Source organism: Chenopodium quinoa, unplaced genomic scaffold (assembly GCF_001683475.1).
Source record: "Chenopodium quinoa cultivar QQ74 unplaced genomic scaffold, ASM168347v1, whole genome shotgun sequence".
In the NCBI taxonomy this organism is placed as follows: domain Eukaryota; kingdom Viridiplantae; phylum Streptophyta; class Magnoliopsida; order Caryophyllales; family Amaranthaceae; genus Chenopodium; species Chenopodium quinoa.
Window position 1 is genome coordinate 1,028,516 of NW_018742556.1, and position 19,661 is coordinate 1,048,176.

At 35.9% G+C, this 19,661-nt stretch overlaps 2 protein-coding genes across 3 annotated transcripts; both read left to right on the plus strand.

Annotated features, from left to right (window-relative positions):
• Positions 1-1,007: 1,007 nt before the first annotated feature.
• On the plus strand, positions 1,008-2,821 carry LOC110720406 (LOB domain-containing protein 40-like). The gene is made up of 2 exons (XM_021899433.1): positions 1,008-1,610; positions 1,909-2,821. The coding sequence occupies exons 1-2, from the start codon at positions 1,421-1,423 to the stop codon at positions 2,571-2,573; spliced, it is 855 nt and encodes a 284-aa protein (XP_021755125.1). The 5' UTR covers positions 1,008-1,420; the 3' UTR covers positions 2,574-2,821.
• Positions 2,822-5,061: 2,240 nt separating this feature from the next.
• On the plus strand, positions 5,062-15,256 carry LOC110720407 (RNA-binding KH domain-containing protein RCF3-like). 2 transcript variants are annotated; one of them, XM_021899435.1, is made up of 9 exons: positions 5,062-5,310; positions 5,739-6,388; positions 8,135-8,605; positions 8,782-9,027; positions 9,130-9,348; positions 12,993-13,048; positions 13,167-13,274; positions 13,311-13,410; positions 14,548-15,256. In XM_021899435.1, exons 2-9 carry the CDS (start codon positions 5,777-5,779, stop codon positions 14,884-14,886), a joined length of 2,151 nt encoding a protein of 716 aa, XP_021755127.1. In that variant the 5' UTR covers positions 5,062-5,310; positions 5,739-5,776; the 3' UTR covers positions 14,887-15,256. The 2 variants fall into 2 exon arrangements, with proteins under 2 accessions (XP_021755127.1, XP_021755126.1); XM_021899434.1 differs by having other exon boundaries at positions 5,064-5,310; positions 13,167-13,410.
• Positions 15,257-19,661: the final 4,405 nt, after the last annotated feature.

The following is a 19,661-nucleotide window of genomic DNA, read 5'->3' on the forward strand; positions in this document are numbered from 1 at the left end:
GCATGTGGAGTATTAGCCATCAGGGTTCCAAAGTTCCAGGCCAAGTATAGCTGGATGGATTGCAATCCTTTTAAAGTTTAGTGCATTTAGTATTTAGACTATGAAGGCTGCAGAAATTGGAACTCGTACCCCTTTTTCTATTTTCTATGTACTCCCTATTTTTGTTTTTGTACTGTTTGTCAATTTAATTCGTTCAAAACTACTAGTGTAATTCGAGTATATCTGATCTATATGTGGTATATTTTTTAATTTCAAAAAGATATGTCCAAGCTCCAACTCTCCAACCCTTATCTCGTTGATGAACAAGCATAGATTGTCCAGATTATAATGTGCATGGAAGTTTTTTTGTAAGCATGTTTTGCTCATTATTTGTTAGACCCTATTATTTTGAGTTGTTCTACTAACTTTGTCCAGAAGCTTAATAGAGCAAGGCCTTAATTGTTTATTAAGGGCTGGGTACAACGATTGAGATCGATAAAACTTTCAATTAATAACAAAAAAAATTAAGATGAATAGTTGCAAAAGGAAAATTTTCATGGACATTAACGCTTGAGCTCTATCCCTCACTCTCTGTTCTCTTTAGCTCAATTTTAGTTCGGTTCCTAATTTCCTTCTGTCATATTCAATTCAGTTCAGCTTAGTTTAATTCAATTCAGTAAATCAGAACTGACCCTAATATATGACTACCGTCTACTTGTAAAAGAGTACTTTGTATCACGTAATTGTAATATATTTTCTACCAAAAAAAAAAAAAAAAAACTTAGAATACTTTTTTTGAAACCAAAAAATCTTGGAATATCATCCATATCGTACTAGTCCATAATTACGAAACGTTTTTCATTAGTATAAAAATACAGGGGTATGTACTAATCTCCTACGTATAGCACTCATTAAATTAATCAAATAGTTTTCGCCCACAGCATTGTAAGCCAACAGGCTAAAAAAAAAGACTAATTACAAACAATACACGCAAGCTAACCTTAATTAAACTCCCCAAAAGAGTTGGAATTTGGAAATTGGAAAGTATAATTCATCTCTTTCTTTGGAGAGTGACTCAATTAATATGGTACCAAATTCTATTTTATTTTAATAGTATGAAAAATATGACAAAATAGGTTCATCTCCCCTCTTCCCATTTTCTGGAAACTTTTTATTTATATAAAAATAATAATAGCCCCCAAAAAGGCAAAAGACCACACTCCCTCTGTTTACCAGTTTTTGGGAAACAGCTGCGCCTCCTGAACCCAGCAACCACTTTTATTATTTTCTCTCTCCTATTTCCTACATTTCTATTTTCCTCTTCTTCGTTCATTTATATATCTTCATACATTCTCCTCCCTTCCTTCCCCTCAAACCAACGCCTTCTTAACCTTAACCCATACTCTCTTTTAATTCTCTCTATCTGATAAGTTTCTTGAAAATGCGGATGAGTTGTAACGGATGTCGAGTGCTACGGAAAGGTTGTAGCGAGGATTGTAGCATTAGACCTTGTCTTCAGTGGATTAAGTCCCCTGAGTCTCAAGCTAATGCCACCGTTTTTCTTGCTAAGTTTTATGGTCGTGCTGGTCTCATGAACCTCATCAACGCTGGTCCTGACCACCTTCGCCCTGGTTAGTCTTTTATCTCTTTCCAAAATAAACAACACTTAGAGACGAGAACAATATATATCAATTAAACATCTATCTACCCTTTGCATGTACTAATAATTGAATAGTTTATCATGTAATTTCAAATTATTGGATTTAATTAAAATCCCTAGATTTTAGGTTTTGGTTGCCACGTTACTATTTTTGTTCAAGTGGGTCAAGTTGTTGTTGGAAACTGATTAAACTTCTTTCTCAAGTTAATACAATTATTTATCATTTAATTAATTACCTATATGCTGATTAAATGCTTTGTTTATTTCAGCAATATTCAGGTCATTGTTATACGAAGCATGTGGTAGAATGGTGAACCCGATCTATGGTTCGGTTGGGTTGCTGTGGTCAGGTCAATGGCAGCTTTGTCAAGCAGCCATTGAAGCCGTTTTAAAAGGCGCGCCGATCACGCCGATCCCTACTGAAGCCGCGTCTAACTCCCCGCCTATCCAAGGGGCTTACGACATCCGCCACGTGTCGAAAGATGAGCACGCCCACTCCAACAACAGCTCGGCTGCGGCTGGGTTGCACCGAGTCAAGCCGACTCGGACTCGGTTCAAGCGTGTCGGCTCCAAGTCCAAGCCGGCTTCTAAAGCCGAGTCGGCTGCTGCAACCGCTCTTCAGGTGTTGGCGGCGGCTGAGTCAACTCGGCCTGACTCGTCCGAGTTGAACGGGTCAAGCACGAGCCATGACTCCACCGTGAGCCACCCGGATGAACCCGGGAGCACCACGCACACGAGCTTGGTATCGACCGATGTAACGGTCGATGCTGCCGAGGTGGTGGTGGAGAGGGAGAACGGTGATGATGGTGAGGTGGAACTCGAGCTGACGCTCGGGTTCGGGTGTGACTCTGGTGTGAAGGCCGAGTCAATGAGTCGGAAGGTTAATAATAATGATGATCAAGTTGTATGTGGAATGGGATTAGGACTTGTTTAATTAAAGTTTAGATTAGTGGTTTTTAGGAAATAGTATTTTCCCTTGTTAACAGTTTTGGGTTTTGAATGTACAAAACAAAGTTGACTATATATTAAAAAAAAAAAAAAAATAGCTAGTCAGAGATGGTACGTGTTATATACAAAGTACTTTTGAAATGTAGTGTATTTTGGGGAATTTGTATCCAATGGAAGTTAGATAAACAAAATCCTTTGTTCTACAATAATGAATTAACAATTTCTTAATTTTTATCTATTCTGAATTGTGATATTTATTTAAGAATTTCACTTCATATAGAGGGGATATTTTGAAATATTTTTGTATATGCTTTGTATTAGTAGTTGATCACACAAATTTAACATACAAATTAAGTTATGTGAATAATTTATAAAGTTAATATGATTGAATAGGCCAATTGACCAGATTGGTAAATAAAAAAGACCCTTAGCGACAATTTGGTAAAAAAACTTACTCCGACGACAAATTGGTAAAAAAACTAACCTTAAGCGACAATTTGGTTAATAAAATAATCTCAAGCGACACTTAACCCAAAAAATACAAAAAATTCGATAAATTACTCGCGAATGTTAATATAGTTCGTTTTTCTTGTTATTTTACCAACCCTTTTTTTTCGGAAATAACAATTTGAAGAAAAAAAAACGTTAAGTATCAATTTTCACTTAAGTTTCATACCCCTTATTAACGAAATTTTTTAAAAAGGGGGTTGGAAATGAAAAGGGATGACATGTAAATTCAATATTTTAAATGGAAAAAATAAATTTAAGAACACAAAAACAAATTAAAATAGGATTTTTAAAGAGTTTGTCGGGAAAAAAAATAGATTTTTTGGTCAAAATGTCGCCGGAGTTTATCATTTTTACCAAATTGTCGCACATTGTTAGCTTATTTTACCAAACTGTCGCCGGAGTAAGTTTTTTTTACCAAATTATCGCTAGAGGTCTTTTTTATTTACCAATTTGGTCAATTGGCCTGATTGAATATAATCAAGTTTGAATTATAACAATCAACTTTTCATGGAACTAGTCATCTAACATGATATAATAAGCTAAAAAGTCAAGTATTGCAAATGTGTGTAACAAAGTACTCCATAAATAGAAGTACCTTGGAAGTGGTCGACAAACGTTTTGTAGGCACGAGAGGTTCACATGAATGTGCCAAAAAATGTGGTACTAGACTACTAGCCACATGATTAGATGGTTTCTTTTCACATGCAATTGAGTGGATTCGTGTGAATGCCCATCAAAACTTCTTAATTAAGTTGGTCAATCCACAGCTTTGAGCTATTATTTTCATATTTTGGTTGCTCAAGGCCTCAAGATGTAGTTACAAACTAGTTTGAGAACGAGGCAAACAAGAAGGTAAGACAATAAAAGTATGTGAACCTCACCTAGCTTATAAGCATTTGTAGTTGATGGATTCAAACTCTTGAAATTAGGTTATGTTTGATTCGCTTGATAAATTCTTGTTGGATTTTGTCAAATCTATTTTCTTTTTCGTTAATAATCGATTGTAGATGTCGGAAGCCTGTAATCCATGAAAATTATTAGCATCCTTTATTTTTTTTTTGTTTTTGTTTTTTATTTTTAAAGACAACTTTGTGTATTCCATTTCATCCAACAATCACCAATCATTTTCGACATGTTAAAATTATTAAAATGCTTATAAATATTCATATTATCTTATTCGTTGAATTCAAGATCACACACACAAATGTAATTGACTTTACTAAACCTTATATAGTCGGTGAAACGAGAATTTAATAAATAATGTGAGATAGATATACTAATTACATACAAACGACAAAAATAGAGAATGAAACGTAAGAATTTACTTGTATTAGTGGTATATTTGTTTTTACGGATTTGTCAAGATATACCACTTAGTTTTAACTTAACTCACCATATAAAATTAATTTCATTTCAGTAAAAATAAATTCAGTTCAGTAAAATTTTGTTTTCTTAAAGAAGAATTATAATAGAAAATCAGTAAATATAATTTCAGTTCAGTCAAAATAATTTAAGTTCAGCAAATATAATTTTGTTCCAGTAAAAATAATTTCAGTTCAGCAAAAACAAGGTAAAATGAAAGGGGCCATAGTCTTATTAGAACTTATATTTATGAAATAAATAAAAATAAATGGAAATACATAAGCTCGTAAAATATTAAAGTATATTCAAAGCTAATTTTTTCTAATCTGATCTGAAATGAGTTACAGATCATGAATAAAATAAACTGCGCTAAATAAGCCTCATTCACCCAAGTCACTCGTACATGAGTAATGGATGGATGTAATCCATGTTAGCTAGTGGATGGTGTCAATGCGGGTGAAACTCCATCCAATCCGAACCCAATGAAATCCCTTTTAAGTAACCAGTTCGAAGGCCATTTACCAAGCCCATACTATTGTTAGCCCTGTAGGAAATTAATTCCTTCAAAGAAAATCGTACGGAGTAATAAATAAAGAAACAAGAAAACCAAAGACAACTATGAATTGAAGAAAAAAAGTAATTGCAGAAAATTCAATTTAAAAATAGGCTGAAAAATAAAGAGAAAGAAACGAAAAAGAGAAGAACCCTAATTTTCGTAGCGAAGCGAAATTGGTTCGCATCGAATTCTTTGAAGATGAAGAGCGTTTACGAGTAACAGTTAATTTTTTTAGGGATTCATTCAATAATTTCCGCCTGATTAACACTTTCTCTCTCCTCAGCCTCTCACTCCGGTAACACTTTTTTCACCGCTTAAACCCTAATTTATTATTTGTATTTTTTTGAATTAATATTCATTTCTTTTGGGTGAATTCATGCTTTAATGTGTTTATTACAAATGTTTCTGGAAAATTGTAGCTTTATTTTTTCATGATTGTTAGCGGAAGTGCGGTAATTTGTTTAATATGATGATAGATTAGGGTTAAATCAACTAATTTGAAGTAATTTTTTGGTTTTGTTGCGGTATGTGATTGCATTGTTGCATTTGGGAGCTGGAAGAAATCAGCTTCATTTTTGATTGAGGTGGTTGTATTAGTATAAGAAATGGGAATTGTTGCATACTTGTATGAAAGAATTTGGTGTGATTTATATGGTGTGGAAATCCCGTTGGAAGTAATGTACTATGTGTGTGGTGATTAATGTGAAATTTGCAATTCTGTAGGGTTTTGTGACTAATTAGATTTCGGGATAGTCGAACTGATGGAAGAGGACAGAAAGGGTGCTCTTAAAGGACGGCAAGGCACCTCATTTAAGAAGAAAGGGGCGAATAAGAAAGGAAGATGGAATAATTCTAGGCCGGAACATATTGAGAATACTCAGGTTCCTAACCCTACTGACACTGTTTACCGGATTCTCTGCCCATCTAAAAAAATTGGGAGTGTTATTGGCAAAGGTGGCGGCATAATTAAAGTCTTGAGAGAAGAGACAAAGTCGAAAATAACTGTTTCCGACTCAATTCCCGGATCAGATGAGCGGGTGATAATGATTTATAGTCCTCCTGATAAAAGCTTAAATAAAGAGGCAGATGAGGGGAATGAGATCATGCCATCACATTGTCCTGCTCAAGAAGCTCTCATGCGAGTTCATGACAGGATTATCGAGGAAGACTTGTCAGCTGGGAAGGAAGACGTTGAAGATGAGAACTGCATGGTCACTGCTCGTCTTATTGTTCCGAATAACATGGTAGGATGCCTTATTGGCAAAGGTGGAGATGTTATTCAGAGATTGAGGAGTGAGACTGGTGCTAGCATTCGTGTGCTTCCATCTGAGCATCTTCCGTCATGTGCCCTAAGTACCGATGAACTTGTGCAGGTATTGCCTTTTATTTTATTGTTGATACACCATTCATAAAAATGGACATGAATTAACATCTTGAGTTGACATTAGAGATATTTGGGAACAATAAGGTGAAAATGGCTTAATTTTACTAGCATCTGGCTTCTTAACAGAAATTTGTTGTTGATCTAGTTTAACTTTATAGAACAGAGTGATTGCATTGGATTCACGCATTTATAATTTTTTTTAGTGTGTAATGTCTTCTGAAGAAGTGTGGGCTCTTTGTTTCTGTTATAAACAAGTTAAGGTTAAATTATTAGTATTATCATATGTTGTTGATTTAGTTTAACATTATAGAACAGAGTGATTGCATTGGATTCACACATTTATATTTATAACCTTCCAGAACGCTTATGTTTCTAAAGCTACATTGTAACTCTCTCTGTTGTCTAGGCAAGACCCTGGCTATATCTCCTCAATTTCCGTTGGTTCATCTTGTGGGATGTTGAATTATTAGATGACAACCGATCATATGAGATTTACTTTTATTTCTTGATTAATTTAGTTTAATGTCATGTCCTTGTCTAGCTAGTAATTTATGATAACTTCTTTCTTGGATTATCAACATGATTGATTTTAGAATAATGCTAATGGTTTGAAGCAATGGTTTGAAGCCACATGTAAAAGGATCCTGTAGATTCTTAAAGCCAACTAGGTACTTGAGAATTGGGTAATGTGTCCTTTATAATGAATTAGGAGTTTTGAGCTCTTTATTCATGCAAGCAGCACGAATGTTTATTATTTATCGATAGTCTCCGGGTGACACTAACCTCACTAGAGCATATGACACCAACCGCTAGAACTATTTTTAGTTGTTGTTTGATTTGATGGTTGTTTATTCTGCTGTGTTTTAGGAACTTTGAGACGATCCTTTTATTTGAAAAATTTGCTTGAAAATTTTCATAAATTTGTGTTACGTTTTATCTCTATGTTATCTTTTTGCTACTCATAAGTCATAAATATTATCTGAAGTACTTATCTGATAATACTGTATACTTGAAATGCAATTTTTTTGTGTTTTTCCGTTCTATAGTTTGGAGTTGATTAAGAAATCTGTGTAACTAAGGGAATTGAGGACAGGCAAAATTTTTTTTGCTGGATTTCCAGCTTCTCCATCTTCTTCAGTCTCCTTTAATACTCATGGTTTCAGGCCAGCACTAGATTCTAATGTGAATAGAATTTGGTTGTTAATCTTTAGTCCGGTTTCTTTTGCTTCTCCCACTTCTTCAGTCTCCCTGGTTTCTTTGTATCATACTTCCTCCTTTGGAAGGGAAGTGAGAAAAGATATAAGTTTTGTTGATACTGAGGAGAGTTTCCTTTTCAAGCATTTATCAAAAGCAAGTTGGAGGGATTAGATTAAATTGTAGATATATGGCCTTGTCTTTATATATCTTAAAAAAACAAGTAATAGATAAAGGGATACTAAGCATCACAACTAAATAGGGGTCAATGAACCTCTCAGGAATATAATTTAGAATGTGATACCAGTGATCTGTAAACTATGTTTTTTTTTCCCCTGTTTTTGTTTTTGTTTTTGTCTATGGTGTTGTATTGTTGTTATTGCACATTCATATTATGCCAGCAATAGGATTATGGGTGTAGTGGTAGATGTCTTTCTAGGTATGAATATACAATATACTTTCAGAGGTTAACACATATTTGTCAATTTATCATCAATTGTTGTTCATACTCTTAATTTATTTGTTTTTTGGCTTTAAACAGATGCAAGGAAAACCATCTGTTCTGAAGAGAGCACTCTATGATGTTTCAACGTTGTTGCATCAGAACCCACGCAAAGAGAAAGCATTAAATTATTCCCTGCCGTCCCGTGGCCCTGGTTTTCAAGCTGTGGGTCCTCCTTTAACAAATTTGCCTCCACCTCGTGGAGGTGAACCAATGTGGTCTCCACGTGATCCTGCTCGACACATGCCACCACCACCATGGATGGAGGACTTTGGGCGCCACCCTGGACACAACCATGGCGCTTTTGATGATGATTTGACCAGGCCTGGTGTTGAACCTTCAGGTGAATATTCCTTGAAAATTTTATGTTCAGGCAGCAAGATTGGAGGAGTGATTGGCAAAGGAGGCATGAATGTGCGACAGTTACAGCAGGAAACTGGTACAAGTATTCATGTTGAAGATGCGTCCACCCAGTCAGAGGAGCGTGTTATTCGTGTTTCAGCTTTTGAGGTAAATCTTTGTTCTTCTAACAGCTGCTGTTGTAAAGTATAACCTGTAGGCCACACCGTTTGCCATCTTATTATTCTTGATTTGGATGTGATCATTTCTACCATTGCAACTTCTGCTGAAAATGAAATACTAGCTGCTATTCTGTACCATTGATTACTGTATTTGTTTTGTATCAGACTTTGCGAAATCAAAGATCACAGACAATTGATGCAATTCTCATGCTTCAAAATAAAGTAAGCGATGTTTCTGAGAAGGGTATAATTACTTCAAGGCTGCTGGTTCCCTCTAATAAGGTTGGGTGCCTCCTCGGACAAGGAGGCACAGTTATAAATGAAATGAGAAGGAGAACACAGGCAGACATTCGTGTTTATTCTAAGGATGAAAAGCCTGAGTGTGCTTCAGAAGATGAAGAGCTCGTGCAGGTAATAAGATTAATGAACATGTACTGCTGTTTTTATCAATGTAGTCCATTTATTGGCGATATTTGAAATGTGTTCATGTCAATTGTAAAATAATATTTTCAGGTGTCCGGAAGTTTTGCAGTAGCCAAAGATGCTCTGGCAGAGATAGCATCAAGGCTAAGGGCTAGATGCTTGAGGGATGCTACTGCCACTGCAGAGCCAGCTCCACCTCCACCTAGACCTCTTCACGGATATGGTCCCACTGGAGGTTATCCACGAGGAGGACCCTTGGGACCTGATCCAGCAAGAATGGGATCCGCTGGTAGCTACAATGCTGTCAAGGTAAATCCTCTCCTGATAGAAAGTTGCTTGTGTTAAGATTTTCTTGGTGTTGCTTTTGTGGTCTGCATTGCAGAGGATAGCTTGTTATAGACTAAGGCTGATTTCACTCAATCATACTCATTAGTAGAAGAACGACTGATTTCATTAAGCTAAAAGATTAAAGGGATACAAGGTAGTAGCTTGAGGCTACAAATCTCCAAGCAACTTGAGGTTGCAACTCTTCAAATGTTCCTCACAATTTTCTGCCTACCTTTCCTCTAACACTACTCATTCTACTTATACTAAGCTGGTAAGATGACCTTAAGGCTTAACATGTGAAACTTAGCTAATTTAGACAAACATAAATAAACATCATAGGACTAAGGTAGCTTCTTTTCCTTCTCTTCTTCTTTATTGATTTTGTCTTCTACCTAATTGGAGTCTTGAGGCCTTGAAATGCTCCCTGCTGCTGCTGCCCTTTGCTGTTGCTCTTGTTGCTTGTTGACCGTCCTTCTATCATAGACCCGCATAGGTTGTGGCTGACCCGTATTACCAAATTGCCCCCCCCCCTAAAGCCGGTCTATTACATAGTTCTTGTTCTTTCATGGTTTGAAGTGTACAGAAAGGAAAAAAATAATGATTATGAATTTGCCTTAACCATCTACATATAAATTAAGAGGGATGTTTATTTTACATGCCTCAGCCATCTACTGTTGAATTGAATACTATAACTGGTATCCTTTCTATAATGCACTTTCGAAAGGCTACTGGTGTGTTATCTGGCATATTTGTGCCACCAAACTGCCAAAAAAATTGCAATGAGAAGTTTACGACCCTGTTTGGTTAAGAGAGGATTGGGGACAAATTAGCAGATTGGGGCAAAACTAGCGGTTTGACCACTCAAATTATTCCTTCCTACTCTTTGGTAATGAGTAGATTAAAAGAGCGGATTGGGACCAATCAGCTGATTTTGAAAACGTTGTTTCACCCAGTGTTTTGAGAATAGGATTTTGATATCCCATGAAAAAGTGACAAATACGTCCTTAATTACATTCCCAACTGGATCAATTAGAGTTACGAAGTGTGTAGTATATAAAAAATAAAAATAAATTAAAAAAAACAATGGAGAATTGGAGATGGAAAGAAAAATTTGTCAAATAGATACAAGATTTAATTTTACCAGATTACAAGAAACCAGAAAAAAAAAAGATTTTAATGCTTTGCATGTCAAATTGCATAGAACTTAGAGCTAGATTTGATAATTTCTCCATCTTCAACTTTTATCACAAGCATAAAGATAGAGGATGGAAATTGAAAATTATGGTAGATAATTTGGGTGGGATTGGCGTTGTGAGATTTTTTTTCTTTTTCGGTAAATGAGGTGAGAGGAGAAGATGATAGAGAAAGAAGGAACAATTTGGGTAGCTAGTATAGTTGTATGCTTGTTCAACTTGGTTTTAGAATAGTTCATTTGTTAAGTTATGTACTACATATTAGTTAGCATGTGTTTTTTTTTTTTTTCCTTTTATTTCTCAATTATAGAACCTTAAGAAATTGATTTTATAAATTATAAAAAAAAACTGCTTTTTTCGCAAATATATATGACAGTACGTATAGTTTGCAATGGTTGTATTATTTACAAGTAAAATAAAATGTCAATGTCCTAAATTGTTAGTTTATGTGTTCAACTAACAAAACAGGTACAACTAAATAACTAATAAGCTAATTTTTTCAAACAATTCTAGCTAATAAGCCCTTACCAATCAGCTAGTCAAAATAGCTAATGCAATCAGCTCTTACCAATCAGCTATCCGCTAATTACCAAATAGGGCCTACTCTTACATGATTACCATCTAATTAAAATTAAAAAAAAAGCAAAGGAGTTGGGCGTCAAACTATAGTGGTTGAAATTTCAGTACCTTTTATGTGATATCCTCTATCCCCTTCTTTCACCTCTGGCCTAACAGCTGAATTTACCTAAAAACAGACTACCATTGAGCTTAGATTAGTTAACCAATGGCATGTTACTCTGGCTATCTGTAGTCGCATCAACATTTGAGGTATCTTTTTTGCTTCTTTCACTTACTCTGGCCACTATCTTTATATCCTCTGCCAATTCTACACCACAAGCAGGATTGTGACCCAGGGGTCTGTTTCCTCATTTCGTTAAACCTCCTAAATTCTTGCTAAATGTTGACTTGTTGAGGTGCTTGCTTCTGGATTCAAATCCAATTCTATTAGGATGTGGTGACAAATATTAAAATCATCTTAAATGAGAGAGAAGTCCAGTTTGCGATGAAACTCGGATATTTGAATCCCATCAAATTTGCATTGTGCTGGAAATAGGCATGTAATTACTTATTGGTTGCTGATTTGGGAATGTTGCCTGATAAGTAAACCAGTGTATGCATTGATGATGATGATGATGAAGGTGGTCCGGATGGGTGCAGCTGGATAGGGAGGAGAGAGAGAGAGAGAGAGAGAGAGAGAGAGAGATGATGAAGGTGGTCCGGATGGGTGCAGCTGGATAGGGAGGAGAGAGAGAGAGAGAGAGATGATGATGACGAAGGTGGTCCGGATGGGTGCAGCTGGATAGGGAGGAGAGAGAGAGAGATGATGATGAAGGTGGTCCGGATTGGTGCAGCTGGATAGGGAGGAGAGAGAGAGAGAGAGAGATGATGATGACGAAGGTGGTCCGGATGGGTGCAGAGAGAGAGAGAGAGAGAGAGAGAGAGAGAGAGAGAGGATGACGACGAAGGTGGTCCGGATGGGTGCAGCTGGATAGGGAGAGAGAGAGAGAGAGAGAGAGAAAGAGATGATGATGACGAAGGTGATCCGGATGGGTGCAGCTGGATAGGGAGGAGGGAGAGAGAGAGAGAGAGAGAGAGAGATGATGATGACGAAGGTGGTCCGGATGGGTGCAGCTGGAGAGAGAGAGAGAGAGAGAGAGAGAGAGAGAGAGATGATGATGACGAAGGTGGTCCGGATGGGTGCAGCTGGAGAGAGAGAGAGAGAGAGAGAGAGAGAGAATTGTGAGTTTTGTTTAGATTCAGAGGCATGAACCAGGATGACACTTTCGCAATTTTTATGGCTTATCTTATAATTTGTGATTTTTATTGTTATCAGTCAAATTGTCAAGATGACACTTTCGCAATTCGCATTGTGAGTTTTGTTTAATGGAGAATAGGGCCAACTGTCCAAGCTTATTTTTTCAGATCAAATTTCCAACTGTCCAATTTTTTGACATGTATACATGGTGCCTTACACCCTTAATATTGTGGTGTTTTTATTTTTTTATGGCTTATCTTATAATTTGTGATTTTTATTGTTATCAGTCACATTGTCAAGATGACACTTTTGCATTTCGCATTGTGAGTTTTGTTTAATGGAGAATAGGTCCAACTGTCCAAGCTTGTTTTTTCAGATCACATTTTCACTTTTGTTTCATACATCATAATAGGCCTCCCTGCTTTTTTCTTTTTCAGCTGTTTTGCTAATCTATGATCCAGTGCTCAACTGAGTTTTTATTTTTTTATTTTATTATTATAATTATTATTTAGCAAATAATTTTTGAATGCCCCCTGAGTAATAGTTTTGTTTTTTTTCCCCTGTCAGGTGCGTTGCTTTCATAATGAGATCTAACCCTTTTATTTGCTTTTCCTTAGGGTGGAATGCATGACTTTGAGCCTGCTAGTTACCCAGCCCCGCCAAGTGCATCTAGGTACTGATAATTAGGACTTATCCTTTATTCTCATTTGCTTTCAAGCTGTTTTTAAAATTTTTAAATATTTGCAAAATCTTATTGTTATAATTTTTGAAATATTTTGTTGCTTCTATAGGTATCCAAATCCAAACAGTTCCATGGAGTCTCATAGGTACTCGAATCCTAACAGTTCCATGGAGTCTCATAGGTACTCGAATCCTAACAGTTCCATGGAGTCTCACAGGTACTCGAATCCTAACAGTTCCATGGAGTCTCACAGGTACTCAAATCCTAACAGTTCTATGGAGTCTCACTACCTAAGTAGTGGGATTAGTTCTGCTCCCGGAGCAGGAGGAAGCTTCTATGCCAAAACTCCTGAGGTACGTTCCCGCTGTACCCCTTGTTACTTTATCTTCCTGCACTGTCAAAATCGCTATTTTCATCAACAATACATGAACAGATGCAATGCCTGAGATTTCTGGTTTCTTCTTAAAAATTTGGAAGTTATGGCTCCCTGTAAAATTTAAAAATGTTTTGAATATTAATCTACGTATGGGTATGTGAGGATTGTGAGCCTTACTTGATAGTCCATATCTAAGATTGAATGGGGGAATTTAGAGTAAGGCTTTGTGTGTGTGGAGATTTTGATTTTAGGACATGGGTGCAGCAGCTGGAAATGAAGTGTGTATTATCCCTCTTGTATTTATCTGAGGAGATCTGAATATACAAATGTGTTATTATTAGTCAGTATTGTGTTACACTTGCTAGTATGCAATAAACAACAATTACAACGTCCTAGTATGGATTTTGGCATCCCATTGTAGGTGGGGTTGAGTGAGGCACAAGCTAATCTCTTCCTGAGAAGGGCTGGGTGATTCCTCTTGTGAGATTTTTGAATAAATTTACTAAGTAATTAATAATGTGTAAAAGTGCTAACAAGCATAGTGGAGATAAAAGGGTCTGTATTGCCTGGCACATAGGTACATTACTGGGTTCTAAGGAGACAGAAAATCAATTACTGAGTTCTTTGTATACAACCGTCTACCATACAGCCATACTGTATGAATTGGGCTAACCTCATGTAATAAGCAGTGGTTTACTTTTGGGGTCAGGAGTAATAAATCTGGATTGGGTAGGGCCATAGGGGTACATTTTGGTTAGTTTGCACTCTGAGCCTTCTATGAATAAAGTAGAAATCTGAAACCAACTGGGTTTAGTGAAGCTCTGGCTTCTAATGACTGGAATGCTTTGTTAGTGTCTCTTTAGTTTCAGTCGTTACTCTCAGTTGATATGATGCAGCTCAGTGGAAATGTGGACTGTAATTTGACAGTAGGATATGCAGTGTTATCCAATTGTGTTAAGTGGCTGCATTGCATTTTGGCACTGCCAAGGGTTACCCTTGATTTGAAACCAAACAATCACTTGCTTTTACATGGTCTTTGTATGTGGCTTTATCAGAGACGTGAAAAGAAAACTGGGTATGCTGTGTATAATGCTGTTCTATTTATCTCATCCAGGCTCCTGGAATGAGAATGAAGCTTCATGATCCTTACCTTGGTGGCTCAGATCCTGTGGCTGACATTCGTGGTGCTTCTGATTGTTATCCTCCTGCACCGGCTAATTACACCAATTATAGTGGGCCCAATAATACTCATCAGGGCTCTTATCCAGATCCGAAAGGACAAAGCTCTTATCACAGCATGGCTCCACAACAAACTGCTTATCAGAGTACTTATCAGAACCACCATCAAATTCCTTATCAACAGAACAATGCACAACAGAGCCCCTATAGAAACATGAATTCCCAGCATAGTGCTTATCAGAGTGTCCCAGCGCACGGTTCCTACCAATACTAACTTCCATTTCTGAGCATTTTTGTACCATATAGCTAAAATTAATTAGTTTATACTATCAATGGCAAGTTCAAAATGCAACCATGGTGGTTTAGAGTTCATTTTTTGAATTTTTTTACCTTTTCTCTGTAATGTTTTTGTGTATTGATTATCATGATCGTGCCGGTTCTGCCGAGGGAAGCTGTAAGCATATTGTAATATTAGGAGCCCAAAATGAATGATCTGCATTCATAGCTTAATTATTGACACATCATTGGAGGTTTTGTTAGCACTGAGGCGAAAAGATGTTGAGATCGGCTTAGGTTCGGATTAATCATATCAATAGTACTCGAAATCCTTGATTAACTATGATAGATGGCTTTTTATTTTTTTATTTTTTTTCCCGTTCGTTGATGATGAATCCTACATTAAGGCCTGAATGATGTGGTTATCTTATTTTGAATTAGAACTAGAATATTATACGGCTTTAAGATACTGCAAATTTACCTTACAGTTAGGTTGATTCCCTTGAATGACTTTAAGATTCTCCTCCATTGGACCTGTAACATTTCTAGTAGAAAATTTACAGTAAGACATAAAAAGAGATATGAAGTTCATCTTTATTAGGTTTTAAAAACTTGTCATATATTCTTGTTCAAATCGTTACTAGCCAAAACCACAAAAAATACAAATCGTACGCTCACATGAGTGGTGCTTTTCTAACTATAATGATGCATTTATAGTTAATACACGACAAATTGAAAAGTCTCGTTACTAACAACAAAAACATAAATTGTACCACCAATACGACTTTTCCAACACTAATGATGCATTTATAGTTAACACACGACACATTGAAAAGTGTCGTTGCTTGCAACAAAAACATAAATCATACCATCAATACGACTTTTCCATCATTAATGACGCATTAATAGTTAACACACGACACATTGAAAAGTGTCGTTATAGCAACAAACATATAAATCGTACGATCAATATGACTTTTCCATCTAATGATGCATTTATAGTTAACACACGACACATTGAAAAGTGTCGTTACTAGCAACAAAAACATAAATCGTGCGATTAATACGACTTTTCCAACACTAATGATGTATTTATAGTTAACATATGCAACATTGAATCGTCTGTTACTAGCAACAAAAACATAAATCATACCACCATACGTGTAGTGCTTTTCCAACTACAATGACACATTTATATAATTAACATATGAAACATTGAAACGTCTACTAACAACAAAAAAGTTCATGCTATTTGGATTATGAACCTTTCACTCTTTGTGGCTGTCTTTCTTCGATTCGATCGATGTACGTACCATTTGTAGAAGATGTTGTCGAGCTTTGATTTGAGTCTCTGCATATTCAAACACACATAATTTTATCAATCAAGACCACGTAAAAAAAAAAAAAATGGAAGAAGATAACTTTCAAAAAATCAAATTGAGTGGCACACCTGAATATTAACAGTAAAAATATGATTGAGATACATACTTTTGCCAATAATATTTGGACTTTGGAGTCAAGGTTAGTACTACACTACAACTGTACAAAATCAAGTACTATTACTGTACTACTGTTTGCTTCTAATCTGTCCTTTTGAGTACGGAATAGCTGTTTTTTCACTTTGTATGTCATTTTGTGGCTAGGGATTGTTTTTTATGAGTTTCATCAGAAAGTAAGAAAGATTAATTTTAAGTTGATCTCTATTTTTGTTCTACAAGTACTTGTAGTTTCTATCAACAGTCTAGTCCATCTCTTTCACATATAAGTATCACTATCATACACCAAGATATAACATTGAGCTCCTTCTATGGGATTCGTCTTAGAGTGTGTTGATTCGAATTGATATTACGTTTGAGATTATAGATTTACACGAAAAAAGTTGAGAGGAAAGATGTATCAAAAGTAGTATAAACATGTTAAGGTGATTCTTGTCAACTTAAGGGGACTGATGAAGTAATGGATACAAGTAGCCTATAGTGAACTTGCCAAAAGTTAAAGCTATTTTATATGTAGTTAAAGCTAACTCACATGTGACCGCAACAAGCAGAGTTGAAATGATGTGAGCTGAGGCACATCACCCGTTTGAATTATATTAATAAATTTTTATTTATTGTGTTGGTTTTTGTGTTTCATATGAGTAAAAACGAGGTAAAATTTTCAAATTAAGAAAAGTAAAAGACTAATTTTTCTTCAATTAAAGCAATAAAGCCTTAAGGAGTTAAGGGTACCAAGATGGACATATCATTTCTTTCCCTTAAATTATGTCACATCTTATCATTGATTTTAAATCATTATACAAATGATATAAGAAAATGTGAGATGGTACATCACCAAAGTCCAAAGACACCAAAATATGTACTATTGGTCTTTGCATAGTACTATTTCAAGAGTAATAATGGTGAATCCACAAACAATAACTCAATTTGCATAGCTATAAAGAACAAGAACTAAAATCAGCGGGGCAAATCAATGAGATTGAGCTTTGAACTTGACAATTGACACAATGCGCACTACTACCACTAGTGTCTAGTGAACATGACAACCCTAGCTTAGTAGTCCTAGACTCTTATTAGATCAAGCTACCTTCTAGCGCTACATGAACAAAAGCATTTGGATATAATTTGGTATTTCAGATATAGAAAAAAAAAAAAAAAGGGTTAGGATCTTGGTTCTTATCTTCTTGGCAATTAAAGTTAGCATCTTGGATTGTCTTAGGATCAAAGTAAGACATGCACGATAAGGCAAGACAAGAGAAGGCATCTTAGGACATGATGATAAAGGTTGTTATATTAAGCATGCATGATTGCATGAATGAGATGGCTTTGGATACTAAATATGCCTCCCGTGCGTTCTTAAGAAACACCTCGATGCATAATTAAAATTAAAAATGTTTTTCGGAAGCCAAATATGAAGGGAATTGTAATACACAAAATCGAACAAATTTAGGAGGCTTTGGGATCTGATCTCAAAAATTCAGAAAATCGTCAGAAATACATCTCAAAATCATATAATATTGTTTCGAACCATACCTGACTATTTGTTGGTCATATATAATTAAGTTTTACAAAGACTACAAACTATGAATCACTCATTTTTTATGGCTACCAAATATTTTAGTCAACTTGAAAGTGAGGGATAGCTCAAGTGGCTAGAGCTTTCTTCCCGATTCCAGGAGATCATGGGATCGATTCTCACCCTAACTTTTCATTACCCTAATTTATGCTACAAGCTCAACTATTACAATTGTATCTACATTTTATCACCTTATTGTCATCCTAGCAGACGCAAGACCATGAAATACAGCTAGAAACTCAACATGAGGAGATGATAATAAATTGGCGGTTGTGCATAATGTAGTATTGATGTGATTAATGTAATATTGCTTAGTAACTGGTAGTAATGGTAGCACGAGTAACAGCAATTAGATATGCAATCTTTTTATTAAAAGATTACAAATATAATGCAATCAAAATTTATGGGACAATCCATTATTATAAGCATTATAATTGTCAAGCGCATGAATCGCTCATTGGAGTGGGTCCAGGAGACATTGTTTGTAGATCTAGTAAACTAGCATGTATTCAATTTAGTTACTCGAATAATACATGAAATAAGGGCATAATAATGTTCTCATTGACTGGACTGAATTGAACTGAACTGAAATGAAATGAATATTTTAATTTATAAGAGAAGGAAATTAGGAGCTGAACTGAACTGAATTTATTAGAGCTAGAGCTGTCAAAAGTTGACCCGACCCGAAATGCCGACTCATACCCAATTATTAACCCACCCATCTGAACTCGAAAAAATGGTGACCCAAACCCGCCCTGAAACAAACCCGGCCTAGACCTGAGTTGACTTGAGTATGTGAAACCCGAATCCGAACATGAACTACCTTGGATATGACACGACCCAAATGTAAACCGTAAATTATTGACCAGAACCGAACCTGACTTGAACCGAAATTGACCCTAACCCGTACGTTTTAACTCGTCAAAACCCGAATTTAACCTGACTTGTTATTAACCTGACTTGAATTTAACCCGACTTGTTCCTAACCCGACCCGAATTTAACCCAACCTGTTACAACCCGACCCGAAATCAACCCAACTTGTTATTGACCTAACCAAATTCAACCCGACTTGTTATTAACCAGACCCGAATTTTACCAGACCTATTACTAACCCAACCAAAAAATCCAGCCCGATCTGTTATCAACCCGACTCGAAATCAAAACGACTTATTATTTACTCGACCTAAATTCAACCCAAATTGTTCCTGGCCCGATTTCAAATCACCTTAAATTCAATTTAGACCACCTTATTATTGTTGATCAAAGCCATTTTGTCTAGGGAGACCAAGTCGGTCCAGGCCAGCAAAAGAAAAGAGCATCATCCTCAAATTAAAGAGTTAAATATAGTATATAATTGTTATATGGTCAAAGGAGATAATTATCTTCCTAAATTATAGACTATAGTTCCCTAGTATATTGACATATATATTATAGTCAAAGGAAATAATTAGCTTGATAAAAATGATAATTATCTATTTATAGTTAGTTGAACCCGAATATGACCTCACTTGAAAATGACCCGACCTGATTGTAACCTGCAAATTATTGACTTGAACATAACCCGACTTGAATCCGAGAATGAACCGACTTGAAAATGACCCAACCTGATTATAACCTGCAAATTATTGACTGGAATTGAACTCAACTTGAACCCGAAAATGACTCGACTTGAAAATGGCCCGACCTGATTATAACCCACA